General features: G+C 45.6%; 1 protein-coding gene across 1 annotated transcript; it reads right to left on the bottom strand.

The window, feature by feature from the left end:
- Window positions 1–661: 661 nt before the first annotated feature.
- Window positions 662–24488, bottom strand: Angel1 (angel homolog 1). Its single transcript, XM_038336506.2, has 10 exons — window positions 24356–24488; window positions 20676–21233; window positions 19621–19847; window positions 19139–19208; window positions 18047–18480; window positions 15609–15735; window positions 14840–14950; window positions 5924–5993; window positions 3668–3831; window positions 662–2609 (listed from the first exon to the last, which is right to left on the bottom strand). Exons 1-10 carry the CDS (start codon window positions 24417–24419, stop codon window positions 2449–2451), a joined length of 1986 nt encoding a protein of 661 aa, XP_038192434.1. The 5' UTR covers window positions 24420–24488; the 3' UTR covers window positions 662–2448.
- Between the last annotated feature and the right edge of the window lie 316 nt (window positions 24489–24804).

Below are 24804 nucleotides of genomic sequence, written 5' to 3'. Positions count from 1 at the left end.
GAGACACTGCCTCGTGATTGAGTATGGGGCTGACAAGCTGTGGAGGTAAGACAGAAAACCACGGCTTATCTCACGAGGCCTTGGCTTGGTGTACTGCATACGAAGACCAGGGGAGGACATAAGTACTGGCAGTTAGGCCCGGCAAGGAAGAGAAGTGTTTCCAATGACAGATGGCCGCGGCTCAACCCTGGCTCCGACTACAGGAGATGATCAGAAATAGATACCCGACAAGGGGCATCTGCCACACACATCATGCCTCACGCAGCTGCCACCGCTTTGACCAGGAACATCCCGCTTGCCACACCAATCCATCTGCAAAAGTCTACAATCTATGAGACGCAAAGCAGCAGATGCAGTAAGAGTGAAAAGCAGCTAAATTAGGGCCCTGCTCTTCTCGCGGGGACAGAGAAGGCAGCTGCACCCTGCAAAGGGAGGGCAGGGTGGGGGACTTCACTCAAACCCTGCTCCTCCCAAGCCCCAGAGCACAGGGAAGAAAATGGGCAGATGGCAAGATTTTCTGTTCTCCATTTAGATCCTAAGGCCCCATCTTCACTTAAGGCCCTACCCCCAGGATCCTCAGACCCTCTCTCTGCCCTTCACATCCTCCAACCTTCTACCAAACCCCATGCCTCTCAGAGTCCTAACGAAAAGACCAACAATGGAAGGGGTAATGATAAGCTTTTATTTGGATAAACGTTGCCTGGTTCTGCCGGCTACAGAGTGCAGTTTAAATGCCATTTAAACCCCCACACTTCATTTCTAAAACAGAAACAAATAAGAAACAAGGAAAAGATAAACTATCAAACTCTGGCCCTCCATCCTCCACCTTCCTTAGCAGCTGAACCTGCGTTTCCTGGCAGAGGGAATAGTCATTGGCCCTTGTCCCGAGAACCAACAGGGCATGGTCGTGAAACCATCTCAGGAGGTGTCCAGAGAGAGATGGTGAAAAGTGGGCTGTGGACAGACGGGCCTGGGGCTCAGACAGGCATACATCCAGTACCCAGAAAACAAAGCTTAAAAGTAGACACACACAGGAAAAGAAGTTCCCCAGAACCTGAGCTTGGGGAGCTGAGAGTCAGCAATGTGCAGCGTTCCAGCCAGGTCTTTGGCTTTCAGAGAAAGGAAAGAACATAAGTGTGGACCACTATCCCTAGCCACAGCCTCTCAGCCATTCCCTCCAGTCTCCAGGGAAAATGGAGCAGACGACCAACAAGGGCCAGCAGATACTGAGTTAAAGCTATGTGAAGGATCCGACCCAAGGACACCTTAGACTATACCCCAGCAGTGAGTAAGGCATGCAGGTGACATGGTACAGGCTATGGGGGTCTTGAGAGGGTAGGGGTCCCATGTTTGGGGAGGAAAGGCAGAGCAAATATGCAAGCACTGCCACCCTGAGTTCTTGGGCCTAGTTTGCACAAAGCCAGGCTCCTGTTCAAATGGTTTGGACTGAGCTAAACAGCAGGCTTCTCTAGAGAGAAAATAGAAAGGAACAATGAAGGCAGGAGGGGGTTGGGGTAGAGTGAGAAGAAGAGAAACTCTCTTATGTATACAGGGGTCAGAGAACAAGCCCCCTGGAGCTCCAGTCCTGATGAAGGCATCTGGAGAGCCTCTTGCTCTTTCTACTGGGACTTCAACTCTTGCCCGGTTCTGCAGAGTCCAGTGAGACAACAGTCCATTTTCCTATCCTTAAAATGCTATAAACGTCACACCATTGTGCCAGCCCACTAAAACCCGACACAAGACGTTAAATTGCCTTCCTCAGAGAAGTCCTACCAAATCATCTGGGTCCAAGGAGTTCTGGTGTATGCTGCATCCCTGAGTTGCTGCTCCAGGCTGTGGGCCAATCTGTCTCCAGAAATAACAAGTGTACCTAGGCTGCCTAGGTGACTGACTAATGAAACTCAGAGGATAAAGGGTCCCACACCTGCTGCCTCCCAGCAGCACATAGCTACTGTGTCATGCTCTCTACCTGCCTCTACCCCAGCACCTCATGGTGGCACATGGACTAGGCAGAGGCAGGCCTGGCTGTGCTGGGCCGTCCCCCCTGGAGAACTCACACTTTATACACACCTTGCATGTGCATGCCAGAGCCCAGAGGTTATAAAGGTAGGGAGAAGTTAGGTCAGAGGGTGCAACCAAGAAATGGCCTGAAAGCAAATAACCAATGAGATCAATAACTCCCGCAACCCTGGTCATTAAAAATCAATGGAGGAGGGGGCTCTGGGTACACGGAAGGAAAGGGAACGCTTTCCACCTCTCCCAGGGCCACCTAGCATGTGGCACAGGATTAGGAAGAGGTTGGGGCAGGGCAGGGACCACAGGCAGAGAACGTGGACAAGCCTGGAGAAAGTCTAACCACGGGCAGGAGGGAATTGGGGGGGGGCACAAGTTTCCACAGCACGGGGCATCTGCAGTCGTCGATCCGGTGAGCTCTTTCCCTGGGGGCCCTCATGGGGCAGTGACTTCCATGCCGAAGCTGGCGAGCAGGCAGAGATGGTCTGAAGAGTAGAAGGGGTTGGGTAAGCCATTGGCAGCCCAGAGAATCTCTTCAGAGAGGAGGGAGAGGCGGCCCAGGAGCTTGAGAGTTCCATCTCTATCCAACCTGTGATCTGGGCACAAAGCAGAAGCCAATAGGTACAACAGTCACTAGCCATGCTGCATACTAGACATGGACCTCAGAGCTTGTACTTTAAATCACATTACATGCACACACGTGTGCACACGCATGCACACACACATACACACACACACACACACACACACACACACACACACACCTGACATTCTGACTAGAAGGCTTCCCTGTGATAACATCAGTGAATGAAAACAGGTACAGGGACAAATGGAACACAGGCTCTGGGTCCAATATTACAAAGTTTTTGATTTTTCAAGACACAGAAATATAGACCTTATATAAAATATAATTCTAAATATAGGCAATTAATTCAAACATTACAAAAGTAACAAGCACACTAGGTATAGGGCTGACAGACTGCTCTCCATAACTAATGGCAAGAAGAAATTGATATGGAATTCCCTTCTGTGTGCTGTGAATATATCTTATTGTAATTGGTTAATAAAGAAGCTGATTTGACTAATAGCCAGGAAGAATAGAGCCAGGTGGGAAATCCAAGCAAAGATACAGTGACAAAGGAGGAGGAGTCTGAGAGACACCAGCAGCAGCTGGAGAAGCAAGATGTGAGGTAACAAGCCAAGAACCTTGTGGTAAAATATAGACTAATAGAAATGAATTGATTTAAGTTATAAGTACTAATTAATAATAAGCCTAAGCTAATAGGCCAAACAGTTTGTAATTAGTGTTAAGACTCAGAGTGGTAATTTGGGAACTGGCGGGCAGGAAAGAAACCTCCAGTTACAAGAAACAGAGTCTGGCCCTACCAAGTCCCTCCCCAGTTTCTGCCCCTAGACAAGACTAATTACTTCTAGTAATTATCTCTGTGATGGGAATAGAAATGACTGTTCCCCAACCCTGACACTGTAAGTAGGTGGTAGTCTGCAGAAAGAATGTGCACAAAACTGATGGAATGACTGCTCCTCTGATGCTCAGGTCCCTGTAACCCAAGCCAGGCCACTAAAGACACCTACCATCAGCTATAGCCAGACACCCTAGGGTGGCTTCTAGAAACCTCTGATTCACCAGACTTACCAGCTCTATTCTCATTTTCACAGGATTCGGCTGAGAAGAAAATATAGTCCACTGTCATCCCAAGACCTAAGGGCATCGTTGTGACCTCTGGGCGGCCATGCTGGGGCAGGAAATGGGTGTACACTGAGGTCAGGTGGAGGCAGTGCTGGATGGTGCCTATAGTCCTACAGGGACAGAAGGTAAGATATCAGCTAACAAAAGCATTATATTTTCCCTCAGGTCACTTCCTCCGTGGCTTTTATCTTTTTATTTTTATTTATTTAATTTTTTTTTGAGATAGGGTTTCTCTATGTTACTTTGGTGCCTGTTCTGGAACTAGCTCTTATAGACCAGGCTGGCCTCAAACTCACAGAGATCCACCTGCCTCTGCATCTCAAGTGCTGGGATTAAAGGCGTGTGCCACCACCTCCTGGCTATGAATATTTTGCAAAGGATAATGCCTAATGTTGATTTCAAATGTTGCTGATGCCAGGCTATGTATGGCAGTGTTAGAGTCCCTATAAGGAGTTCTGAGAGGCTGTGTAACATTGTGAAGATAAAGTTTAAGTTTCAGTGGAGCCACCAGGTGTGGTGGTTTGAATGAGAATAGGCTCATGTTTGAATACTTGGTCCCCTGTTACTGGAACTGTTTGAGAAGGACTAGGAGGTATAGCTCTGGTGGAGAAAATGTGTCGCTGGGGGTGAGCTCTGAGGTTTCAAAAGCTCTCTCTTCTTGCCCCATCCTTTCTCTCTGCCTACTGCCTGTGGATCAGAATGTAAGCTCTCATCTACTCCTCTAGCACCATGCCCTCCTGCCTTCCTCTATGCTCCCTGCCATGATAGCCATGAACTAATGCTCTGAAACCGTAAGCAACCCCCCAGTTAAATGCTTTCTTTTAAAATATGTCTTTGTCATAGTGTTTCATCCACAGCAATAGAAGAGCAACTAAGACACCAGAATACTGGAGATGCCATAACCATGGTATATCCACCAAGGAAAGCAGGAGGTATGGAGCAGAGCTCGTCTGAGAGAGAAACCATGTGTGCACAGCTGGAGAGGTGGGACTACCCAAGTCTTTAGGAATCTGGATGACTCTGTCATGAGCCCCAGACTGCTGACATAGAGCTCCAAGGTTTAGTGTTTTTCCCTGCTGGGTCTTGATCTTTTGGAAAGGGAATGTTTACTCTGTGCCATCCTATTTTGAAATGTGTAACTTTTTTTGTTGTTTGGGTTTTGTTTTGTTTTGCTTTGCTTTGCTTTGCTTTTAATTTTTTGAGACATGGTTTCACTGTGTAGCCTTGGCTGGCCTAGAACTCACTATGTAGCCCAGTTGAACGGGCTTCAGATTCACAGAGATCAAGGGCTGGGGTTAAAGATGTGTCTCCACACGCAGCTTCCTTCCTACTTAGGGGCTAACAGTGACTTCAGAAGAAGCTCATCACTTACACCTTTAAATAGTGTTGGATCTGCTAAGACTATGGGGATTTCTGAAGTTAGGCTGAATGCATTTTGTATTATGAGACTGCCAGGAACCTACGAGACGTGGGAGGAAAGACATGGCTTAAAAGTGGTGTGGTTAGTTGTCCAGGTGACAGGAGAGAAAGCTGCGATGGTGAAAGTTGTCAACTTGACAAGATCTTTGAATCACCTCTGGGCATGCCTGTGAGGAGTTACCTAGATTAGGTTGAGACAGGAAGCCCACCTTATCTGTGGGCAACACCAGTCCACAGGCAGAGGTCTTGGACTCAAAAGAGAAGTGGGCAAAGCCTGGTGTTCAGTTCCTGTTCCTGACTGCAGGTGCACATGACGAGCCGTGGCTTTGCGCCTGGATAATAAGCCTTTCCTCCCTTATGCTGTGTTTCTCAGGGTCTGTTATCACAGCAAGGAAAGCTAATACATTACTTAGTCTCGGCAAATTGCTGCCCATACTAATAAGTGGCTAGAGATCTCAGCTAAAATCAACCTAAAAACAGAAGTGAACGCTGAGACCCCCTTATACTCCTTATCCCCATTCTCCATTCACCTGGTAAAGAATACCAGTGTACTCATGAGAGCCAGCATGTCTGCCGGGAGGCTTTCTCCCTCAAGGAAAGACTCCATGGGCTCTTCACCTGCAAGACTATTACCCTGGCTTTTGCATATATGCATGCCCTCTATTAGCTTACTAGGGAAAAGAGGGGGCTTGTCAAAAAGTCATCCCCAGTTGCTTCAGCATAGCCAGTGAGAATCTCTCTCCTGCCTGGACTGAAACCGAGAAGAACTGGAAAGAAGTTTACCTGGAGAGGATAGGCTCAAGTTCTGATATCTCTTCCTCAAAGATACTCTCGGCCCAACCAGCAGGTCGATCTGTAGAGAGCCAGAGAGAAAAAGGTTTTGTTATCCATGGACCGTGCAGTGGGGTCAGAACCTTTCACTTGCAGATCCCTCTCAGACCCTGGCTGTCCTGCTCCAGAACATCAAGGGGGGAGAAGGAAAAAAAAACCGGTGATGAAGGGAGGAAAATGAACTAAGGCTAAAAACCTGTATGTTTTTAAATGGGTCATTAGGCCACGTGGTACAAAATGAAGAAGAAAATCAATCAGTCAAGAGTTCCTCCCACTCAACCCTTACCATTCATTTTTCTTGCACAGGCACAACTAATGCTATCAAATTTCTTTGACAAAATTAGCACACAAAACGTAGTAGACTTCCTTATATATAAATGACAAACATAATGATAAAGAAACCAGATGAACGGTACCTTTCACAATAGCCTCAAAAAATAAGTAAAAATAAAATACCTTTGGATAACTCTAACCGAGTAAGTGAAAGACACCGAGGAAAGAAATTGAAGAAGACACCAAGAGATGGAAAAATCTCCCACTCTCACAGATTGGTGGGGTTAATATTGTGAAAATGGCCATCCTATCAAAAACATTTACCAATTCAATGCAATCCCATCAAAATTCCAACACAATTCACAGAATTTGAAAAAATAATCTTCAGTTTCATATGGAGACAGACAGACAGACAGACAGACAGACACACACACACACACACACACACACACACACGGACAGCTAAAACAATCCTGAGTATAAAAGAACTGCTGGAGGTCTCACCACCTCAGATTTCAAGTTGTATCACAGAGCTATGGTAATAAAAACAACATGGTATTAGAATGAAAGCAGACATGTTGATCAATAGAATAACATAAATACTTAGACATAATTATGTATACCTATAGCCATATGATTTTTTTAACAAAGAAACCAAAAATACACACTGGAGAAAAGAACAATTTCAACAAATGGTGCTGGTAAAATTGGATAGCTGTATGTATTTGAATGCAAATAGATCTGTACCTATCATCCTATACTAACTCAACTCCAAATGGGTTAAGAACCTCAAAAACAAAACAAAACAAAAAAAACCACACACAAAAACCAGATACCCTGAATCTGACAGGAGACAGAGTAGGGAATAGGCTTGAACTGACTGGCGCAGGAAAAGACTTTCTGAACAGGACACTGACCACTAAGTGGTCACTAAGATCAACAATTAATAAAGGGAACCTCATGAAGCTAAAAAGCCTCAGAACTGCAAAGGACACCATTATTCAAGAAAAGTGGCAGCCTACAGAATGGGAAAAATTTACCAATTTTATGTGTGTAATGTGTGAGGAAGAAGGGAGGGAAGAAAGGAGAGAGAGTTAGTATCTAGAAATAACTACAAAAATGAACATCAAGGGAAAAATAACTCAATTTTTAAGTGGGGTATAGAACTAAATAGAGTTCTAAAAGAGGAAATGCAAATGCCTAAGAAACACTTTAAAAATGTTCACCATCTTTTAGCCATCAGGAAAAATCCAAATTAAACCTGTCTTTGAGATTTCATCTTATCCCAGTCAGAATGGCCAAGATCAATAAAACAAATGACAACTCATGCTGGGGAGGATGTGGGAAAAGGGGACACTTACTACCTGCTGGTGGAAGTGCAAACTGGTGCAGCCCCAGGGAAACCAGCGTCTACTCAAAGGACTCTACATCTAACTACAGAGACACTTACTCATCCATGTTCATTGCTGCTCTATTTATAAAAGTCAGAAATTAGAAACAGCCCAGATATCCATCAACTCATGAATGGATAATAGAAATGTGGTATGTTTACACAATGGAATATTATTCAGCTGTTATGAAATTATGAAATTTTCAAGTAAATGGATGGCCCTAGAAACAGTGGTCCTGAGTGATAACGGAGCATCGCACAGCCCTCATCAGAGACACTTCTTCTTGCAGGAGATGGGAATTAGCACAGAGACCCATCACAGAATGAGATTTTGGAGCACTCAGTCCTAAATGGGACATCTCAATGCTCCAAGATCTATGGGGAGGAGGACGCTGAAAGATCTTTAAGAGCCAGAGGTGATGGATAACTTCAAAGAAACAGCATTTCCAGACTCAACAGAACTGATATGTGAACTCACAGAGGCTGTGCCGGCAAGCACAAGGCCTGCACAGGTTCAGACCACACAATTCCCAGCACTGAGAAAGGGAATGGACACAGAGTGCCACCCCTAACCCAGAAACTATTTGCAATTGAAACATGCTGGAAAAGGGTAAAGCAATTGTCTTCAACAGGGTGTCACTGGGTGTGTCAACCACACTCCAGGGCAGGCCCATGCCCAGAAGCAGCTGGCCAACACACACACTCCATGTTTGTTTGTTTTGTGCACTTTTTGTTTCATTTTGATAGTTTTTGTCTTACTGAATTTTTTCTTTTTCTTTCTTTTTGTTTGTCTGTTCTGATTTTTGCTTTTTTCTTGAGAGAGAGAGAGAGAGAGAGAGAGAGAGAGAGAGAGAGAGAACATGGAGTTGGTGGGTCAGGAGATAAGGAGTCCGACCCACAAGGAGTTGGAATTGGGGGAGGGAAAAGAATATAATGATACTATATTGTATGAACGGAAAATATAAAAGTCCAGAAACTCACTCATCTATGGCCCTTCAATTTCTAACATGGGAAGATGAATGGAAACAGACCACCAGTATATATGGAATTTCTCGGGTGGGGATGGAAATGCTCTGCAACTAAGACTTAGCTTGTATGTAAAAATTTGTTTAAAATTAAATTTTAAAAAAAGAATTTAGCTCAGGGACAGAGGGTTTGCTTAGCAAATGCACAGCCCTGGGTTTAGTCCCCAATATGAGTGTCATGGGACAAGAACAAAACGTTCTAAAATTATACTGTGGTCATGGTTGTTCCAGCTCTGAAATATACTAAGAGCCAGTGAACTTTAGATAAGTGGATTTTGTAATATATGAATTTCACGTAGATAGAATTGTTTTAATTAAAAGGATACATAACTATTATGGACAACTTTGTCCCCTCAAAAATTGGTAGTTCAGATGGAAGAAAATCCCACTTTATGTATCTGATATTTTTCTATCATTTATTTTGTTGTTGTTCCTCCTATAAATAGAATCTTGCTTTCATTATATCTTTTAACAAAGAACATTAAATGTGACTATTACTGATTTTACATATTAATTTATAACTAGTTACTTTCCAGGATTAACTTAATTTTAATGCTACTGGCCTTGGTTGTTTCTCTTGACGAACTACACAGAGGTGTCATCAACAAGGACCAATCTAAACACTTCCGTTTTCTTTTGCTGCTATTTTCTACTTCTTTTCTGCTAGCAGGTGTTCCTGCCTTGTCCCTCACTCTAACAGGAATGCACTGAAGCTCCTTTCTCTAAGCAAGATGCTATCTGGGGAGCTGCAGTATCTTTGGTTTTGGTTTTTGTTCTTTATGGTGCTGGAAGTTGAACACTTTTCTTCTATTTGAACAAAGCATCTTGGGTTGCAGACTGTGAACAGTGAATTAAAACTTTCTACTTTCATTAGTTTCCTGACCACTCCACCTACTGAGTGACATCATGGTCTCCACTGAGATGTTACTTGGAACTTGAACATTCTCATGCTAGGTCTTCACTTTGAGTTGCACCCTCCATCACTGCAATACACCAGACAAACAACAGTAACCAGCAGGCTGTTTCTTCGTGTATTTATCTTTATTTTTTTTGGTGGAGCTGGTAATTGATCCCAGAGTCTTGCACACATGAGAAAAGCACTTTGCTACTGAGCTTCAGTCCTTCCTTCTCAGCAATACTGGTTTGTTTTGCTTTGCTGAGACAGGGTTTCTCTATATTAGCTCTGACTGTCCTAGAATTTGATAGGTAGACAAGACTGGCCTCAAACTCACAAAGATCCCCCTGCCTCTGCCTCCCAAATGTAATCCTCCCTGGGATTAAGGGCATGTGCCAACACACCTGGCTTTTCTCAGCAAAACTGTAAGGAATGTTTCCCAAAATAATTGGTTCTTCCCATGCATGCAGTACTGCATACAAACAGCACGGCTCTGGTAGTTACACAGAGCTCACGGCCTCACATGAGGAGTAGTTATCTCTACACAGCAGCAACTTCTTCCCCAGATCCTGGGCCAACCAAACAAGTACTTGGAAGAATGATCCTCAGTTATAGCATACACAAGCCCATGGGCAATCTAGATTCAGAGCTTCCCTGCTTGGGAAGCTGATCAGACAACCTTTCCCAGGAACCTTTTGGTCAGCTTTACCAGTCATCCTTTGGCAGCTCTTTTTTCTATAATGTACTAAATTTGATACATGGCTTGCTCTTATTAGAAGTGGGGCTGAAGAGATGGCTCAGCAGGTTAGAGCAATTGGTGCTCTTGCAAAGGACCCCGTTTTGATTCCCAGCACCCACATGGTGTCTCACAACCATCTGTAACTACAGATACAGGGGATCTGATACCTCTTCTGGCCTCTGGGCACCAGGCATGCCTATGGTGCACAGACATTCATGAAAGCAAAACATTCACACACATAAAATAATCCATAATTTTTTAAATCTGAAGTGCTAGGGAGATGGGTCAGTGAGTAAGAGTAACACAACACAAGCCTGAGGGCATGAGTTTGCAGCTCTATCACCCACACTTTTTAAAACCTTTAAGTGCCAGGTGTGGTGGCTCACACCTGTAATACTAACAGAAACCTGAGAGAGAAGTTCTGTGAGTTCAAGGCCAGTCTATGCTACATAGCAAGTTTTAGGCCACCCTCGGCCACAGAGTAGTACCCAATGTAAACACACGTGTCCATGAGAAAGGAAATTCGGCGAACCTCTTTAGTGTCTACAACATTGTGATTTATTTGTGAACCTTATAAAGTCATAAGTTGAAATCCTAATTCTCCAGAAAAAAATGATATGAAGAGTGGCAGCTTTAGGCCACAAGTGTGGAGTCCTCATTCTAATGCTAAAGTCCTTTTGAAAAGTCACCTATCCATAGATGAAAAACAGAGACATGGAGTTACCCTAAACAATAGCACTACTAGACACAACGGGCTAACAAAAAACACAGAACTTAAATGGGCTACCTCTTTTGGAGTAGTTAGCCAGTGGGGTCCCACAGATACCAAATAATTACAGGCTACTGCCAGTGCTCTTGGTTACCCTTCAGAACATGATGGTGAGACCCTATTACTGAAGTATTACCACATACTGAGTCACAGGACAAGGAGAAATCAAACTGGTGCTGACCTAGAAGCTTCTTCCTACTGGCTAGTTGTCAGTAAGCTGGAAGGTGTTATGTACCGAGCGCTCCTGTGTGAGCTGCAGGGTCCAGCCTGGCAGGACACACCTACTGATGCAATAGTGACCCAACGTTATGGGAGTAGTGAACTGCTTTTCTGATTCTAGTTAAGGCCTACTTCAAATACTGAACCACTACTGGGGCTGAGGAGAACCTGCCACTGTTAGACTGACACACCAGTGCTTCTCACCCTTCCTAGTGCTGCGACCCTGTGATACATTTCTTCATATCATGGTGATCCCAAACATAAAATTATTTCATTGCTATTTCATAGCTTTAATTTTGCTATTGTTATGAATTGTAATGTAAATATCTGCTTTTTCCAATGGTCTTAGGCAACCCCTGTGAAAAGGTTCATTTGACCTCCAAGGGGGTCACAACCCACAGTTGAGAACCATTGCGCTAACCAGTCATTAAAGGATTTGTGTCCTTATGTCTTGGGCATCATTTGCCCAAGACAGAATCCCCATCCATTAACATGGTGGAAAATGGGGAGGGGGTTCACTACACTTGGAAACATTAGCAAGAGGCTTTAATTTAAATATTCTACTTAAGAATCATTATGAGGGGTCTGGAGAGATGGCTCAGCAGTCAGGAGAATTTGTTGGTCTTGCAAAGGACCCATATAGCAGCTAACAACCATCTGTATGTAACTCTCCTTCCAGTGGACCAGACACCCTCTTCTAGCCTCTAGGGGCACTGAATGCAACTGGTGTACAGACATAAAGGCAGGCAAAACACTCAGACACATAAAAAACAAACAAACAAACAAAAACAAACATCTTTAAAAAAAGAATCATTCTTTCCTAAAAGAAGTTGGGAAGGTAAGAATCAGTGTTTTATATCACAGTGTGGGTGACGTAAAGCATTAGTTAAATGCTGTGTTGGTCCTGGGAATCAGACCACCGCTAGCTAGCACTGCATCTTCCTTTGCACTAGAAGGTCGCCGTTAAAGTTAGTGTCACAGACAAGTTGGCGTGTTTTGATATGTAACTCTGGTATTAAGCTAGAAACTGTATCTGTTCACATATTTAAACAGGTCCTCTAGAAAACCATTTGACTTAGCAAACCTCTTCATTTCTCGTTTACAGTGACGCAAGCTCTTCAACAGCAGCCTGCTCAGCCTAGACTGGGCTCTGAGCCAATGAGGGGCAACAAAGTGCGTGGTGAGCATGTGCACTTACCCAGACCCAGCCTCAAATGTGAAAACACTACCAATATTTTGCACCGTTATTCAATCATTCCCATTATAAAACTTTCTTGTTACAAGATCTTGTTATGTCGCTTAGGCTGATCAGCCTTGATCTCCTCTCCCCTTCAGCCTCCTCCACACCACCATGCCCGGTAGAACAATTTATTTTCTGCTTATAAAGTGATCATCAGCATGTAGGTTAAAAGCCTTGGTCTGATTTGTTTGCTATTATGTTTCAGTGCTATCTTATGTTTCATTCGAGTGCACATTCGTTTTTTAAATAATCTATTTTTTATGGTTTTTTAAGACAGGGTTTCTCTATTTAACAGCCCTGGCTGTCCTGGAATTCACTTTGTAAGCCAGGTTGGCCTCAAACTCACAGAAATTCACCTGTCTCTGCCTCCTGCGTGCTAGGATTAAAGGTGTGTGCCACCATCACCTGGCAACATAATCTACTGTTAATAAAACATTATCCATGTGAGATTATTACTGTATACTTTGGGATTTTGTAATCTTAAAATTCTGAGCTGAGCTGCGGGCCCTAAATGAGATATCGACATCATCTCCTCCAAGGCCGTATGCCGAGGAAATGCTCTGCCTCTGAGCACACTTCAGCTTTCTACTTTCACTCCGAGCGCCGCAGCTTAGTTTTCATCTTCCTGATGTCTTGCTATGTGCCTGAACTGATTTTTCAAGGCAAGTGTTTGCTTTTTGCACTATTTTATAAAGATATAATCACTTCTTCTGTTTGAGAACTTCATACACGCATATAATGTGTGTGTGTTGATCAGGCCCTCCCAGCTTCCCCTCTCTTCCAGTGCCCCCTGTATCCCCATCACTATTCCCTCCCAGTTTTGTGTGTTATTGTTTTGTTTTGTTTTCAAACCCACCGAAATGCATTATGTGCATGAGTATAGGGCCCTCTACTGGATTATGGGCAGTCTCACAGGGGTCACATCCCTAAAGAAAACAAACTCTCTCCCAGAAGCCATCAACTGCCAATAGCTCCTCCACTAGGGATTGTTTCATCTTTTTATTCATGAAGAAATAATCATAATTTCCATATGCTTTATCTTTCTTTCCATATAAATCTTTCCATAAGGTTTATCTTTGAAGAAGTATTTTATTTATCTTTCTTTTCTAGAGCATCTTTTAGCTGCCTTTGGTTTTCTATTATTCCTTTCTTCATATATTTTAGTATAGATTCCATAGGCCAACTTTGAGTTAGCTGTTACTCTATACCAGCCATTGATACGCAGTTTATATAAAGTAAACACTGAGTACATGGTCTAAGTAACAAGAATTTTCCTTTTAACACAGGATTGTGTGTGGAATCTTTTCATCTCCACTTCTCCGGAGCCAGAGGGCTATGCAGCTCTGGAAGAACCACCATCGCCCCCTCTGACACTCAGCAGACTGCTTACTGAAGGGCGGCCTGCTTCCCCGAATAGTCGCTCTCACGCTGCCTTTCAGACTTTTCTATCAAGCTGTATGCATTCTACTCTTGTTGAAAAAGCAAGAGAGTTTGGGTTTGTCCCTCAAAAGGTGCGCCTCACCCCAGGGAAATACAGTGTAGTTCTGAGACCTATACAGCCCCACAGATAAGACTCCATATTGCCTCTGGACCCATTTCCCCTTGTAGCCATTATAAATTCACTGTGGTTCGCAGCTTCAGATCACCTCGTTTTATAAAAGATGGAGTTTGCATTTGGCTTTTTTTATATTCCATCTTCCTTATTACTTTGAAGTGGTTTCAGAGACAAGAAAGTGAGGCTATCAAAAATACTGTGACATCCAAATTGGAAGTTTTTTTGTATCAGGTTCACTGTTACCTCTCAGTTTTCAAGGCCCTATGATATATGCATTTCTCCCCTACAAATGCTAAACACATGGTACACAACAGCAGTTAAGCCTTAAAAAGTAACTGGCTTACTCGGTGTCAGCTGGCGAGAACCCAGGGCTCCAGTGCTCTTATCAATGCATTCACTCAGTTCACCTTCCTTCTTCCAAACCCATCAGAAGCTGATCAAGAATTAGATTTAGAAGAGACAAGGGATGGGCTGGAAAGATGGCTCAGCAGTTAAAAGCACTTGCTGCTCTTGAAGAGGACGGAGGTTCAGTTCCCAGCACCCACATTAGAAAGCTCACAAACACCTGTAATTCCAGCTCCCAGGGGATCTGATGCCCTAGACTGTCCTCTGCGGGCATCTGCATGCACATGGTACACATATACACATACACACAAAATAAACAAAGCTTTTTAAAAGAGATAGAGGACCAGAAAACAGGCACTGACAAATGTCAGGGGTGAAGAAAGGGGAGAGCCAAGAAAACAGGCTTAGTGTCTGTTACCTGGCTTAGTGTCTGTCACTCCTTCCATGAGAACCAGTCCTACTGGCCGCTGACAAGCGATGTTGCAGAAGCGGAATCGTAGTAGGAAGTCTCGGCCGTACTTACGTCTCTCTATAAACCAGGAAATGCCATACAGTAAAAGAAAGGCAAAGAGTCGCATGCTAAGGCCTCCTAAGTGCCAGGAACCTTCTAGCATGACAATGCAGGAAATCCGACTCTGAGGACAGGGAGAGTTTCCAACTTGTTCATCTCATTTAGCAGCATATGGAGGACAGTGAGAAAAGCAGGGAGCTTGCTAAGAGACTTCAGGAGGTTACACTTTCTCTTGATAGTCAGAGCAAGTTTTCACCCCACATGAACACAGCAAATCAAGAATGTGATATACGAGCCAGCCATGGTGGTGCACACCTTTAATTCCAGCAATGGGAAGGCAGATGCAGGTGGATCCCTGAGTTGGAGGCCAGCCTGGTCGACATAGTGGGTTCCAGGGCATCCAGACTACACAAAGAAACCCCCACCCCCCCAAAAAATAGAATGGATATGTGAGGACTGAAGAGAGGGCTTGATCGTTAAAAACACAAGTTACTCTTGCAGAAGATGCAAGTTTGGTTCCCAGCACCCACATGACAGCTTACAACCATCTGTTAACTCTAGTGCCAAGGGGTCTGAGGCCTTCCTCTAGCCTCTGCAGGCACCAGGCACACACATGGTGGATACAGAAACATACCAGCAATAAAACACTTAAACAAACAAAAGCACATGTGTTTACCTGATTTCTTGGGATGACAGGAGGTGACATACTGACAGCAATCAGTGATGCCCAGAGAGCTGGGCCACAGTGGGGCCTGCAGCTTCCTCTGGTAAAGCTGATGAGAGAAGTCTTCCTGCCCAGAAACCTACAAGAAAGAGCAAGGTGGGGATGAGGAAGCTAAGACAGAAAAAGGAAATAATTCATGTATGGGGGCATTTGAACAAGTACAAACACACACAATCAGACAGTGGAAACGTGAAATGAGCAAGCCATGTAAATCTCAGGGGAAGGCAACAATAAGGAACTAGTTATAACACTACATTCTCACTAAAAACACGTCCATGTCCATGAGATAGGAGAGAATGGAAAGAGCAAAGAGTAAGTCCAGGAAAACAGAACTGTATGAGCATGTGGTCCTAAGGTTCACTCATCTAAGATCTATGCAATCCTCTTCCAGGGAGGATGCAGGTTTATCCTGTCATCCCCAACTCTACATCTTCTAGATCAAAGTCAATTCCTTGAGTCTATTATTGGGAAACCACAGGGTAAAACCAAATGGGAAATGCACCAAACACTTTACCGTATCTATGCCACCATCCTCAGTCAAAGTCATGAGCAGCCTGGGAATGGACAGAGCGTATAGGGGAAACATTCAGCAATATCAGTCATCTGCATATCCCCAATGTGGGCAGCAAAAATTCCATTTATTTCATTGAACAACAAATATTTAAATGCCAACTATGTGCAAGGGTCTGAGATAGACTTGTGACATAAGCCCTCTGCCACGAAAGGGCATAAACATTGTCTATAATCCAGAGTAAAAGAGACTTGGAACTGAATGGCTGTGACTTGAGACAAGTTACTCAATGTTCTTTAAGTTAATATCTTTTACTAGGAAATGGGACGTTAATACCATAATACAATAAAAATCTTACACTAATAATAACCACTACCAATTACTGACTGTTCCCTGTGAACAAAGCACTGGGAACTTTACATGTGCCATTTCATATAATTGTAAAGCATCTACTATTGGTCCCATTATATTCTCAGTGTACAGATGAAGCAAAGAGGGCTTGAGAAAGTTCCCTAACTTGCCCAAGATGGCAGAGCAGGGACTGAATTCAGGGCTGTCTGGTTTCAAAACAAGTGCTCTCACAGCCCATGTCTAACAGTGCCTGTCGTTTGGTAGGCACTCAACAAATTCTTCTGCCCCCGAGCTTCTTGAAAACAGCTCCTTTAGAGCAGGCTAATGCCCTGCTCTTGGCAACCAGGACATTGCCAGCACTTAAGTAACCTCATTAAAATAAAAGTCCAAGTACTCAATAATAGTTCGGTCATTTTGTGTCCCTTCTCCATTGGGCTTTGCCAAAAATTAAGCAATAAACTGAACCAGAAGAGACCAAACAGGAACGAGGAGATTAAGTAATATACAATAAAGTCAGCATGAGCTGGTAACACTGTGAGGTATTTATGCTACCAATATTTGGCAGCTGTAAGAAATTAGATTCAGCCGTGCAGAGGTGGTGCACACCTTTAATTCCAGCACTTGGGAGACAGAGGCAGACGGATCTCTGTGAGTTCTAGATCAGCCTGATCTATAGAGTGAGTTCCAGGACAGGCTCCAAAGCTACAAAGAGAAACCCTGTCTCAAAAAACAAACAAACAAAAAATAGATTCAAATGCAAACTGATTGAAAGAAGAAAAAGCCCATAACAAAAACAATACTGTACTGTGTTTATAAAACAAATATGGTAGCCTTACATATCCCCTGTGATGGTGACCACAGAACAGTGCCGAAGGCTAAACCACCTGGCTACCATTCTTGAGCCCTCCACTAACTGCATGACCTAAACAAAATGCCTTAGTTTGTGCACTTATTAAAATGGAAACAGTGATAGAAACAGTGAAAATTAGAGTTGATACATAAAAAGTGCTCAAAATAGTACTTGAGGCGCTCTACTGTGAGAGCATAAACACACAAAAAATGAGAGTGCTGCTAAACTTAGAAGTCATCACTCCCTCTACGTGGACAGCAGAGGATTTGGGTCATAAAGAGTATTTTCTCTTGTGTTTTAATTCTTTTTTGTTATTCTTTTGTTTTTCGAGATAGGGTTTCTCTGTAGCTTTAGAGCCTGTCCTGGAACTAGCTCTTGTAGACCAGGCTGGCCTCGAACTCTCAGAGATCCACCTGCCTCTGCCTCCCAAGTGCTGGGATTAAAGATGTGCGCCACCACTGCCCAGCTTAATTCTTAAATAATTTATAAGAATCACTTGCAAATTAAAAATGATAAAAATGGGAGGATGTCCAGTGAGCCAGAGGCACTTATGTCCTGCTAGCCTCCAGGAGCAGACACAGCGTTTCAACATCAGCAGCACCGTCCACTGCCTCAGAAGCAGCACTTGATGCTCTCCCTCATCCATGTTCCCGCCCCACAGCGGCTGCCCCACTTCACCTTCCAGGCTGGCATCCCATTGTACTGGAGCTCTCCATCCCTGATGAAGTTGTAGAGGGGTGAATCAGGGACAGAATTCAGGTCCCCACACAAGATGATAGGGCAGTGGCTGCCATCTGACAACCTGGCCACCTTGTCCACTTCGGCCAGAAGAATGGCCATCTGGGCCAGCTTGACATCACCCCGGCGTGGGTTGTACAGGACATGGGTATTGGCCACACACAGGGGAGCCACCGAGACTTGCCCCAGACCTTCTGGGACTAGTGGCTGCAGCAGCAACACTAAGCCTACATTGTCCCGATTGAGGAGCTCTAGCCCAGGCCGGAAGTACTCCACAGGGCTGGCACAGAGCAGACGGAACCTGGTGGGCTTGTAGCACACAGCACAGCCATCCGTTTTACACCCAGTCCTCCTCTTGTAAAAACAGGTGAAGCCTGTAAGGAAACACCACCACAGAGATGGTCAGAGTTGGTGAATCCTGAATCCCTTCCAACCACAGCAGCAGCACAAATGGTCCGCACCTAAGGCACTGATCCTGGAGCCCCTTAAGAGTGAGCCCTTGCCACCTCTGGGTTCTATGGATTCTGTTACAGCTATAACCAGAACCCTGAGGGACTAGATAAGGAAAGAGCAAGAGAAGAATACAAGCAACACACAGCAGGAAGAACAGAGGCTTGTCATCAGAGGCAAAACTGGCTGCAAATGGGAGTCCTGTGACCCAGTGGGTTATCAGCAATAACCACTTCCCCAGTCCCTGGCGCCCTGAATCTAGAGTCAGACAAATAGGAGTCCTGGCTCCACAGCTTATTAGATTTGTAGTTTGGGGATTCTGAGCAAGTCACACCAATTTTTGGAACCTGTTTCTCATCTGTAAAATGGGATTAATAACATGCAGCCTGACTGGAGTTCATGGATTTGGTTATTTCAAAGATTTAAAAAACTAGAGCTCTACTTTCTCACCCACACATGGAAAGAACTAGCCCACAGGCAAGGCTGCTGGTTTGCTAAGATACAAAGAGGAGGAGAGCTCTTCAGAGAGTCTGCAGGGCTGGAGGAGGAAGGGCTGGCACACACGATGGGGAGCTGCAGTACCCATCATCCGCAGAGAGGGCTCCAGCTGTTCCCAGTAGTGGTCTTCCTGGACTTCCTGAAGACACAGGATCTGGGAAATTGACAAGGAACCAATCACTCCCAAGGGCCAGAAGCAATGTAACTTCTACTCCCTAGGAGCAGGTCCCAGAACAGATTGGGGGTCATAGTGAAACTTCCCACAGGGCTGACTTCCCAGACAGATAGTCACCACCAGCAACAATAGGTATGTTAGGCTTCCCCATCCTGTGAATTCCCGCATAAGGGGACTAGAAAGTGTACACTAGGGAAACGCCTTGGCATCTGCTTGAGTCCAGGGCAGGCAAATTCAAACCTATCTGTCATCGTAGAGCCAAAGATAATCTTGGCTTGTCTGGCACTACTGCCATCATCTGAATAGCTGTGGAACTCATTCTCCCTGAGATCAGAAAGCAGTCTGGGTTTTCTGCACCTATGCAAGATGGCGCATCGCCCTCTACACTCACATCCGGGTCCCAGTGCTGGAACTCCTGCATGAGGTTGGCAAAGCGGTAATTCCAGTTGAGGATATCTGGATGGCAATGCAGGTAGAGCTCTGAGCTCTGCTGCATCAGGTCTTGGGCCAGGATGTTATATGACATCAGCGTGAACTGAAACTGAGGGCCATCTCCTGCCTCCAGACCCTGGGCATCTGGCTGCGTGGAGAAATCCTCCCATTCTCGCCACAGGATTTCTGCAAAGGGGTCAAGAGAAGAGTTCCAGAACACATGCAAGTTATCCAGAGGCCAAGCTGCTTCTACTCAGAGTCACAATGTCATGCCTGAGGTTCCTTTCTCCATCACCTCTGCCACCCATCCCTCTAATGGCATTTTTCGGAGCTGATAGTAAGTTCCTCGGAGCTAGAGATAATCTCCGCCTGTACATCACTGCCTCCCCTAGTTACCTAGCACTAGCATATGCTCAAGAAAACTCAGGAATCTAACAAGCTCCCACCTATAATATGACCATGAGCCTCTGGGGAATAATGTCTTTTGTGATTAATAGTCTGGGGTTAAAGAAATCTCTAGAGTAATTTTTTTATTCCTGAGTGCTTTCTGTCTCTGTACCTGGGTTCTGGTTACACTATGAGGCACCTGAACAGATTTAAACCCTATTTAAGCCATAGAATTTTCTTCACATCTTCATAGACTCCCAATAAATGTAACAAAAATGAAGGCAGTCACTCTCACTGAGGCTGAGTGGAGGTCTGTGAGCTCTCTACCCTTGCCTCCACAACACCCTGTCACACCTACAAAGCAACAAAGTAGAGTAGCCCAGCTAAGGCCAGGCCTCAGTTCTCCACTGCCTAACTGCAACACATCCGACAGGTTCCACCGCCTCGCTGCACTGTGACATTTTCATCTGTAGTCCCGTGAGGACAGATGCGATGACTTTTACAACACCCCTCACTCCCCCCGCCATATCTGACCTTGCAAGAGTCTCAGAAAAACTAAGAGTAGCAGCAGAACTCCCCACTACAGGACCTGCCACCATGGCTCGCTATGCTGGCTGCCAGACTCACCATGATAAGGTATTTCCATTGGGGGAGGCTGAAGCTGCTCCATGCCTTCAAAGGGCCACATGGACGTCTCTTCCTGGGGCATTGGCTCTGGCGCTATGCTCCAGGCCACCATTGCAGGGTCCTCTTCCCAGTGCTCTGCAGCCATTGCGCCCATTGGGAGGACAGCACAGTCTGCATACTGGGGCCCTGTCCACAGAGGGCCCTCAACCTCAGCCAGTGGCTCCTCCTCTAGCACCTCAGAGAAAGGCTGGTCCAGGCTCTCTGCTGCCCGAAGGTCACTCAGCTGCCTGCTGGACCACTTGTCCTCCGAGGTAGCATCCTGTTCTCCAGAATTATCCATCAGGAGTGCCAGGCTGCTCTCAGCTAGCCCCTTATCTGCAAGAGGCCCCTCACTGGCAGTTGAGAGTGCCTGGTTCCACCCTTCTTCTCGCCACTGCTGCAGCAGGCCCTCACACTCCTCTTGGTCAGGCCCCCGAGGGGCCATGGCAAAGTTACCCTCTACCTGGGGGGACGAGCTCTTCGCCAGAAGGGCATTTTTTCGACATGTAAAGAAAGCATCTGGAAAGGAAGCCAAAATATGAGGTTACAGACAGCATTACTCATGCCACAGTATTCCCCAGCTAGACTAGAAGCCCCATATGAACAATCATCACAGCCACCTCGCTCATATTGTACTGCACAGCCTTCCCTACTTACTACCTGGAGCATCGTCTTAGCAGTGCTTTCTAGGTGCCAGATACAGTTTTAATTGCTTTACAAGTATTAACCAATTTTCATGGTTTGGATCTGGTACCTTTCAATGCAATAATGAAAGAATAGCCAATCCCAGGGGATAACCTAGAACACAGATAGGCACATAGAACCTCATCTCTTTTCCTGGAGGTAAATACACTGTTTAGTTTTTAATCTATTTTGTGTATGGGTGTTCTGTCTACGTGTATGTCTGTGTATCATGTGAGTGCCTGGTACTTACAGGGTCAGATAAGGGTGTGGGATCCCCTGGGCCTGAAGTTACAGATTGTTGTAAGCCACCATGTAGGGGCTGGGAATCAATCAAACCTGGGTTCCCTAGAAAAGCAGCCAGTGCTCTTAACCACTGAGCCATTCTACATAAATAAAAGTAAAAACACTACTTTTAACATCAATTTTTCGGGGCCTGAAAACCATATTACATTAGAACTAACACACGATGAAATAATCACCGAATCACAGCTTTGTAACAAAGTTAGCAAAGCTGACCCTAAACAGTGCTCCTTCAGAAGGGCTTACTCTCGACCTTAAGATGAGAGCCAGAGTTGTTCAAACCAGGCAACTCCCAAGAGTTTTCAAGCTCTTCTGCCCCAGTCTAAGAAAGTATTCCAATAATAATAATAAAGTGGGCAGCCTTAAAAAATCAACTTACTTTTTAACAAAATCCCTGGGCCTCTTCCCAGAGCTAATCATTCCACCCGTGACATTTTCACAAACCTCATTATCTGTTTTCCCACTCCCTAACACATCAGAGACTGTAAATTAGAAGGCACCAGCAACCGACAGTTACAAGACAGCTGTCATCTCGGCTACAGCAACCATGAATGACAACCAACAGGCAATAAAGCAGGCAGAGAACTCTAAAATTGGAGCTTCAAGTAAGGTCGTGATGACAGCAAGTAACCCCCCCACTTACATGCTCACACGCCAGAGCACTTATTCACATATCAGAACAAATGACATGCACACACTGGTGGCCCACAACCATTAGACACCCACTTTATTGGCAGTTTTATAGAGGGATGAAAAACCTCAAATTGGTGACATTCAAATGTCCATGTGAAATATATGAATTTATGTCCCTCTGAATAAGAGGTTAACCTGGGCCAGCATGATGGCTCAGCAAATAAAGGCACTTGCCAAAAAGGGTGAAGGAACCAAATCCACAAAGCTGTCCTCTAACTTCCACAAACGCCATGGCAAGTCCCCACCACCACCACCACATACATACATTTTGTGCACACACAAACACACAGAATAATAAATCTTTTTCAAATCAAGTCAGTGGCCAGGCAGTGGTGACACACATCTTAATCCCAGCACTTGGGAGTCAGAGGCAAGCAGATCTCTGTGAGTTTGAGGCCAGCCTGGTCTACAATTTGAGTTCCAGGACAGCCAGGGCTGTTACACAGAGAAACCCTGTCTCAAAAAAAAAAAAAAAAAAAAACCACGAAAAAAAAATCAAATCAGTATTTTTCAACTAAGTGAAAGAGGCAGATTTTGCCCTTTGGGAGCAGCAATGTCTAGAACCACTATGAGGCAGCAGCTGTGACACCTAGCATCCTACAACACAATAAATGGTCTACTCTAAACTGTCAAGAATGCTCTCAAGCCACAGGCTAGTTGCTGGGATTCAGTTAGGAACCTGCTAAATATCTGTCCCTTGAAACACATGCCAGAGGAGCTTCGGTTGATGGGCAGAAAGCCCCTCGCTTTCCAATTTAGCAGACAATTTTGGTGTGATTGTTTTTCAAGGGGAGAATGCTTCTTAAACAAATCTTTAAAAAAAAAAAAACACCAAATACACAAAATTAATATTCCTGCCACTTTAGAATGTGTGGATGGAAGAAAGGTCATCTAAGATCCCTAGAATTCTACTGAGTAGGAAATGTGTGGACTGATATTAAGGCTACCATTGTGGGCACTAGATAGCCACGTAATTAAAGGAATATGCTGAGTTCTCTGTAAACAGTGACTTCTGTAGGAATTCCCATTCCTGAGACGCATGGACACCCAAAGCCTTCCTGAATTCTCTGGAAACCCATGACCTCCAGCAAGCCATGTGTTGGCAAGAGTTACAGTGAGCCCCCTGCTCTGCTGAAGCTAGCAGTCTAGTGGAGACAGTGTTTTAAAATTTTAATATTTGAAACAAAATATAGTATCCATCGCCAACGGAGGGCAGTTCCACAGAGAAAAAACACAGAATGCAGTTGGGCCTCTTATTTCTAAGAAAACCCTTCTTGATACTGCCCCCTAAAGCTACAGGAGAAAAGTCTGGGAGTTCTGAGGGACCTCAAAGAAAAACTGGGGTTGCATGAAAGCCTGTGGATTTCAAAAGCAGAGAGAAGGCAGACTGTGCAGAAGTAACCACCACCCCCTCACCAAGGCATCCAACCTATCACAGCTCTTTCTAAGCACTTGCTCCAAAGCCGAGGTTTAAAAGCCTCTGCCTTCTGAGCATAAGTTGTTTTCTCAAGCAGAATTGAACTGGAGAGGGCAGCAGATGACAGGCCGCAGTGAGCCTATGTGACAAGAGCCCACCCACCTAAGGGCACACCCCTCCCGGATTCTACCCGCCGAGAAGTCCGGTCCTCGCCTGTCCGGGGTTGCCACCGCTCCCGACCCCCAGGAGTGTCTCAGCCAGCCCCACGACCACCGCCACAGCCAAGGAGGGCGCCCCCTTCCCCAGCCCTGGGTCCACGTTAACCGTGGCCCGACGTCATCAGCCCACAGCGTGAGGAGAGGCTGCCCACGAGAGTCAGCCCGGGCCTCGTGGGGCCAGGACGGCCCGAGGCCCGGGGTCAAGGGCCACCTCACACCTTGCCACCAGCCGAGGACTGCGGTTGTGAGGCCCGGCGCTCCACCCCAGGGTCCGCGGACCACTACAGGGCGCAGCCCAGCTCCCGCCCATCAGGACGCGAAGCCGGTACCTGAGAGGGAGCGGAAGAGGCGCGCGGCCGGCAGCAGCAGGTAACATAGGCATGACGCGATCATGGCCGGCCGCCTGCCCGCGCCACCGCCCCTCCACACTGCCGCACACCCGTCTCCTTCAGTTCGGTCCGCCCCGCGCCACCCGGGCTCCTCCCCCACGCCGCCGAGGCTTTGCCTCGAGCCACCCAGGCTCCGCCCCCACGCTGTCCAGGCTCTGCCTCGAGCCGCCCAGGCTCCGCCCCCACGCTGTCCAGGCTCTGCCTCGAGCCGCCCAGGCTCCTCCCATCCACTCAGCCCGGGCCCCGCCCCAGGTCATAGCTTCAACAACAACTTTATTGGGAGTAAGGGGGGGAGCGGTTATGAAGAGAGGGGCTTCCATGGCAACGGAACAGCCGGGCCTGAAGCCCGTTACTCTGTATACTAACTTTAAAAGTTCATTTCAATAAAT

Source organism: Arvicola amphibius, chromosome 7 (genome assembly GCF_903992535.2).
Source record: "Arvicola amphibius chromosome 7, mArvAmp1.2, whole genome shotgun sequence".
In the NCBI taxonomy this organism is placed as follows: Eukaryota; Metazoa; Chordata; class Mammalia; order Rodentia; family Cricetidae; genus Arvicola; species Arvicola amphibius.
Note: the sequence above shows the minus strand (reverse complement) of the source record. Positions and strands in the feature narration are given on the sequence as shown.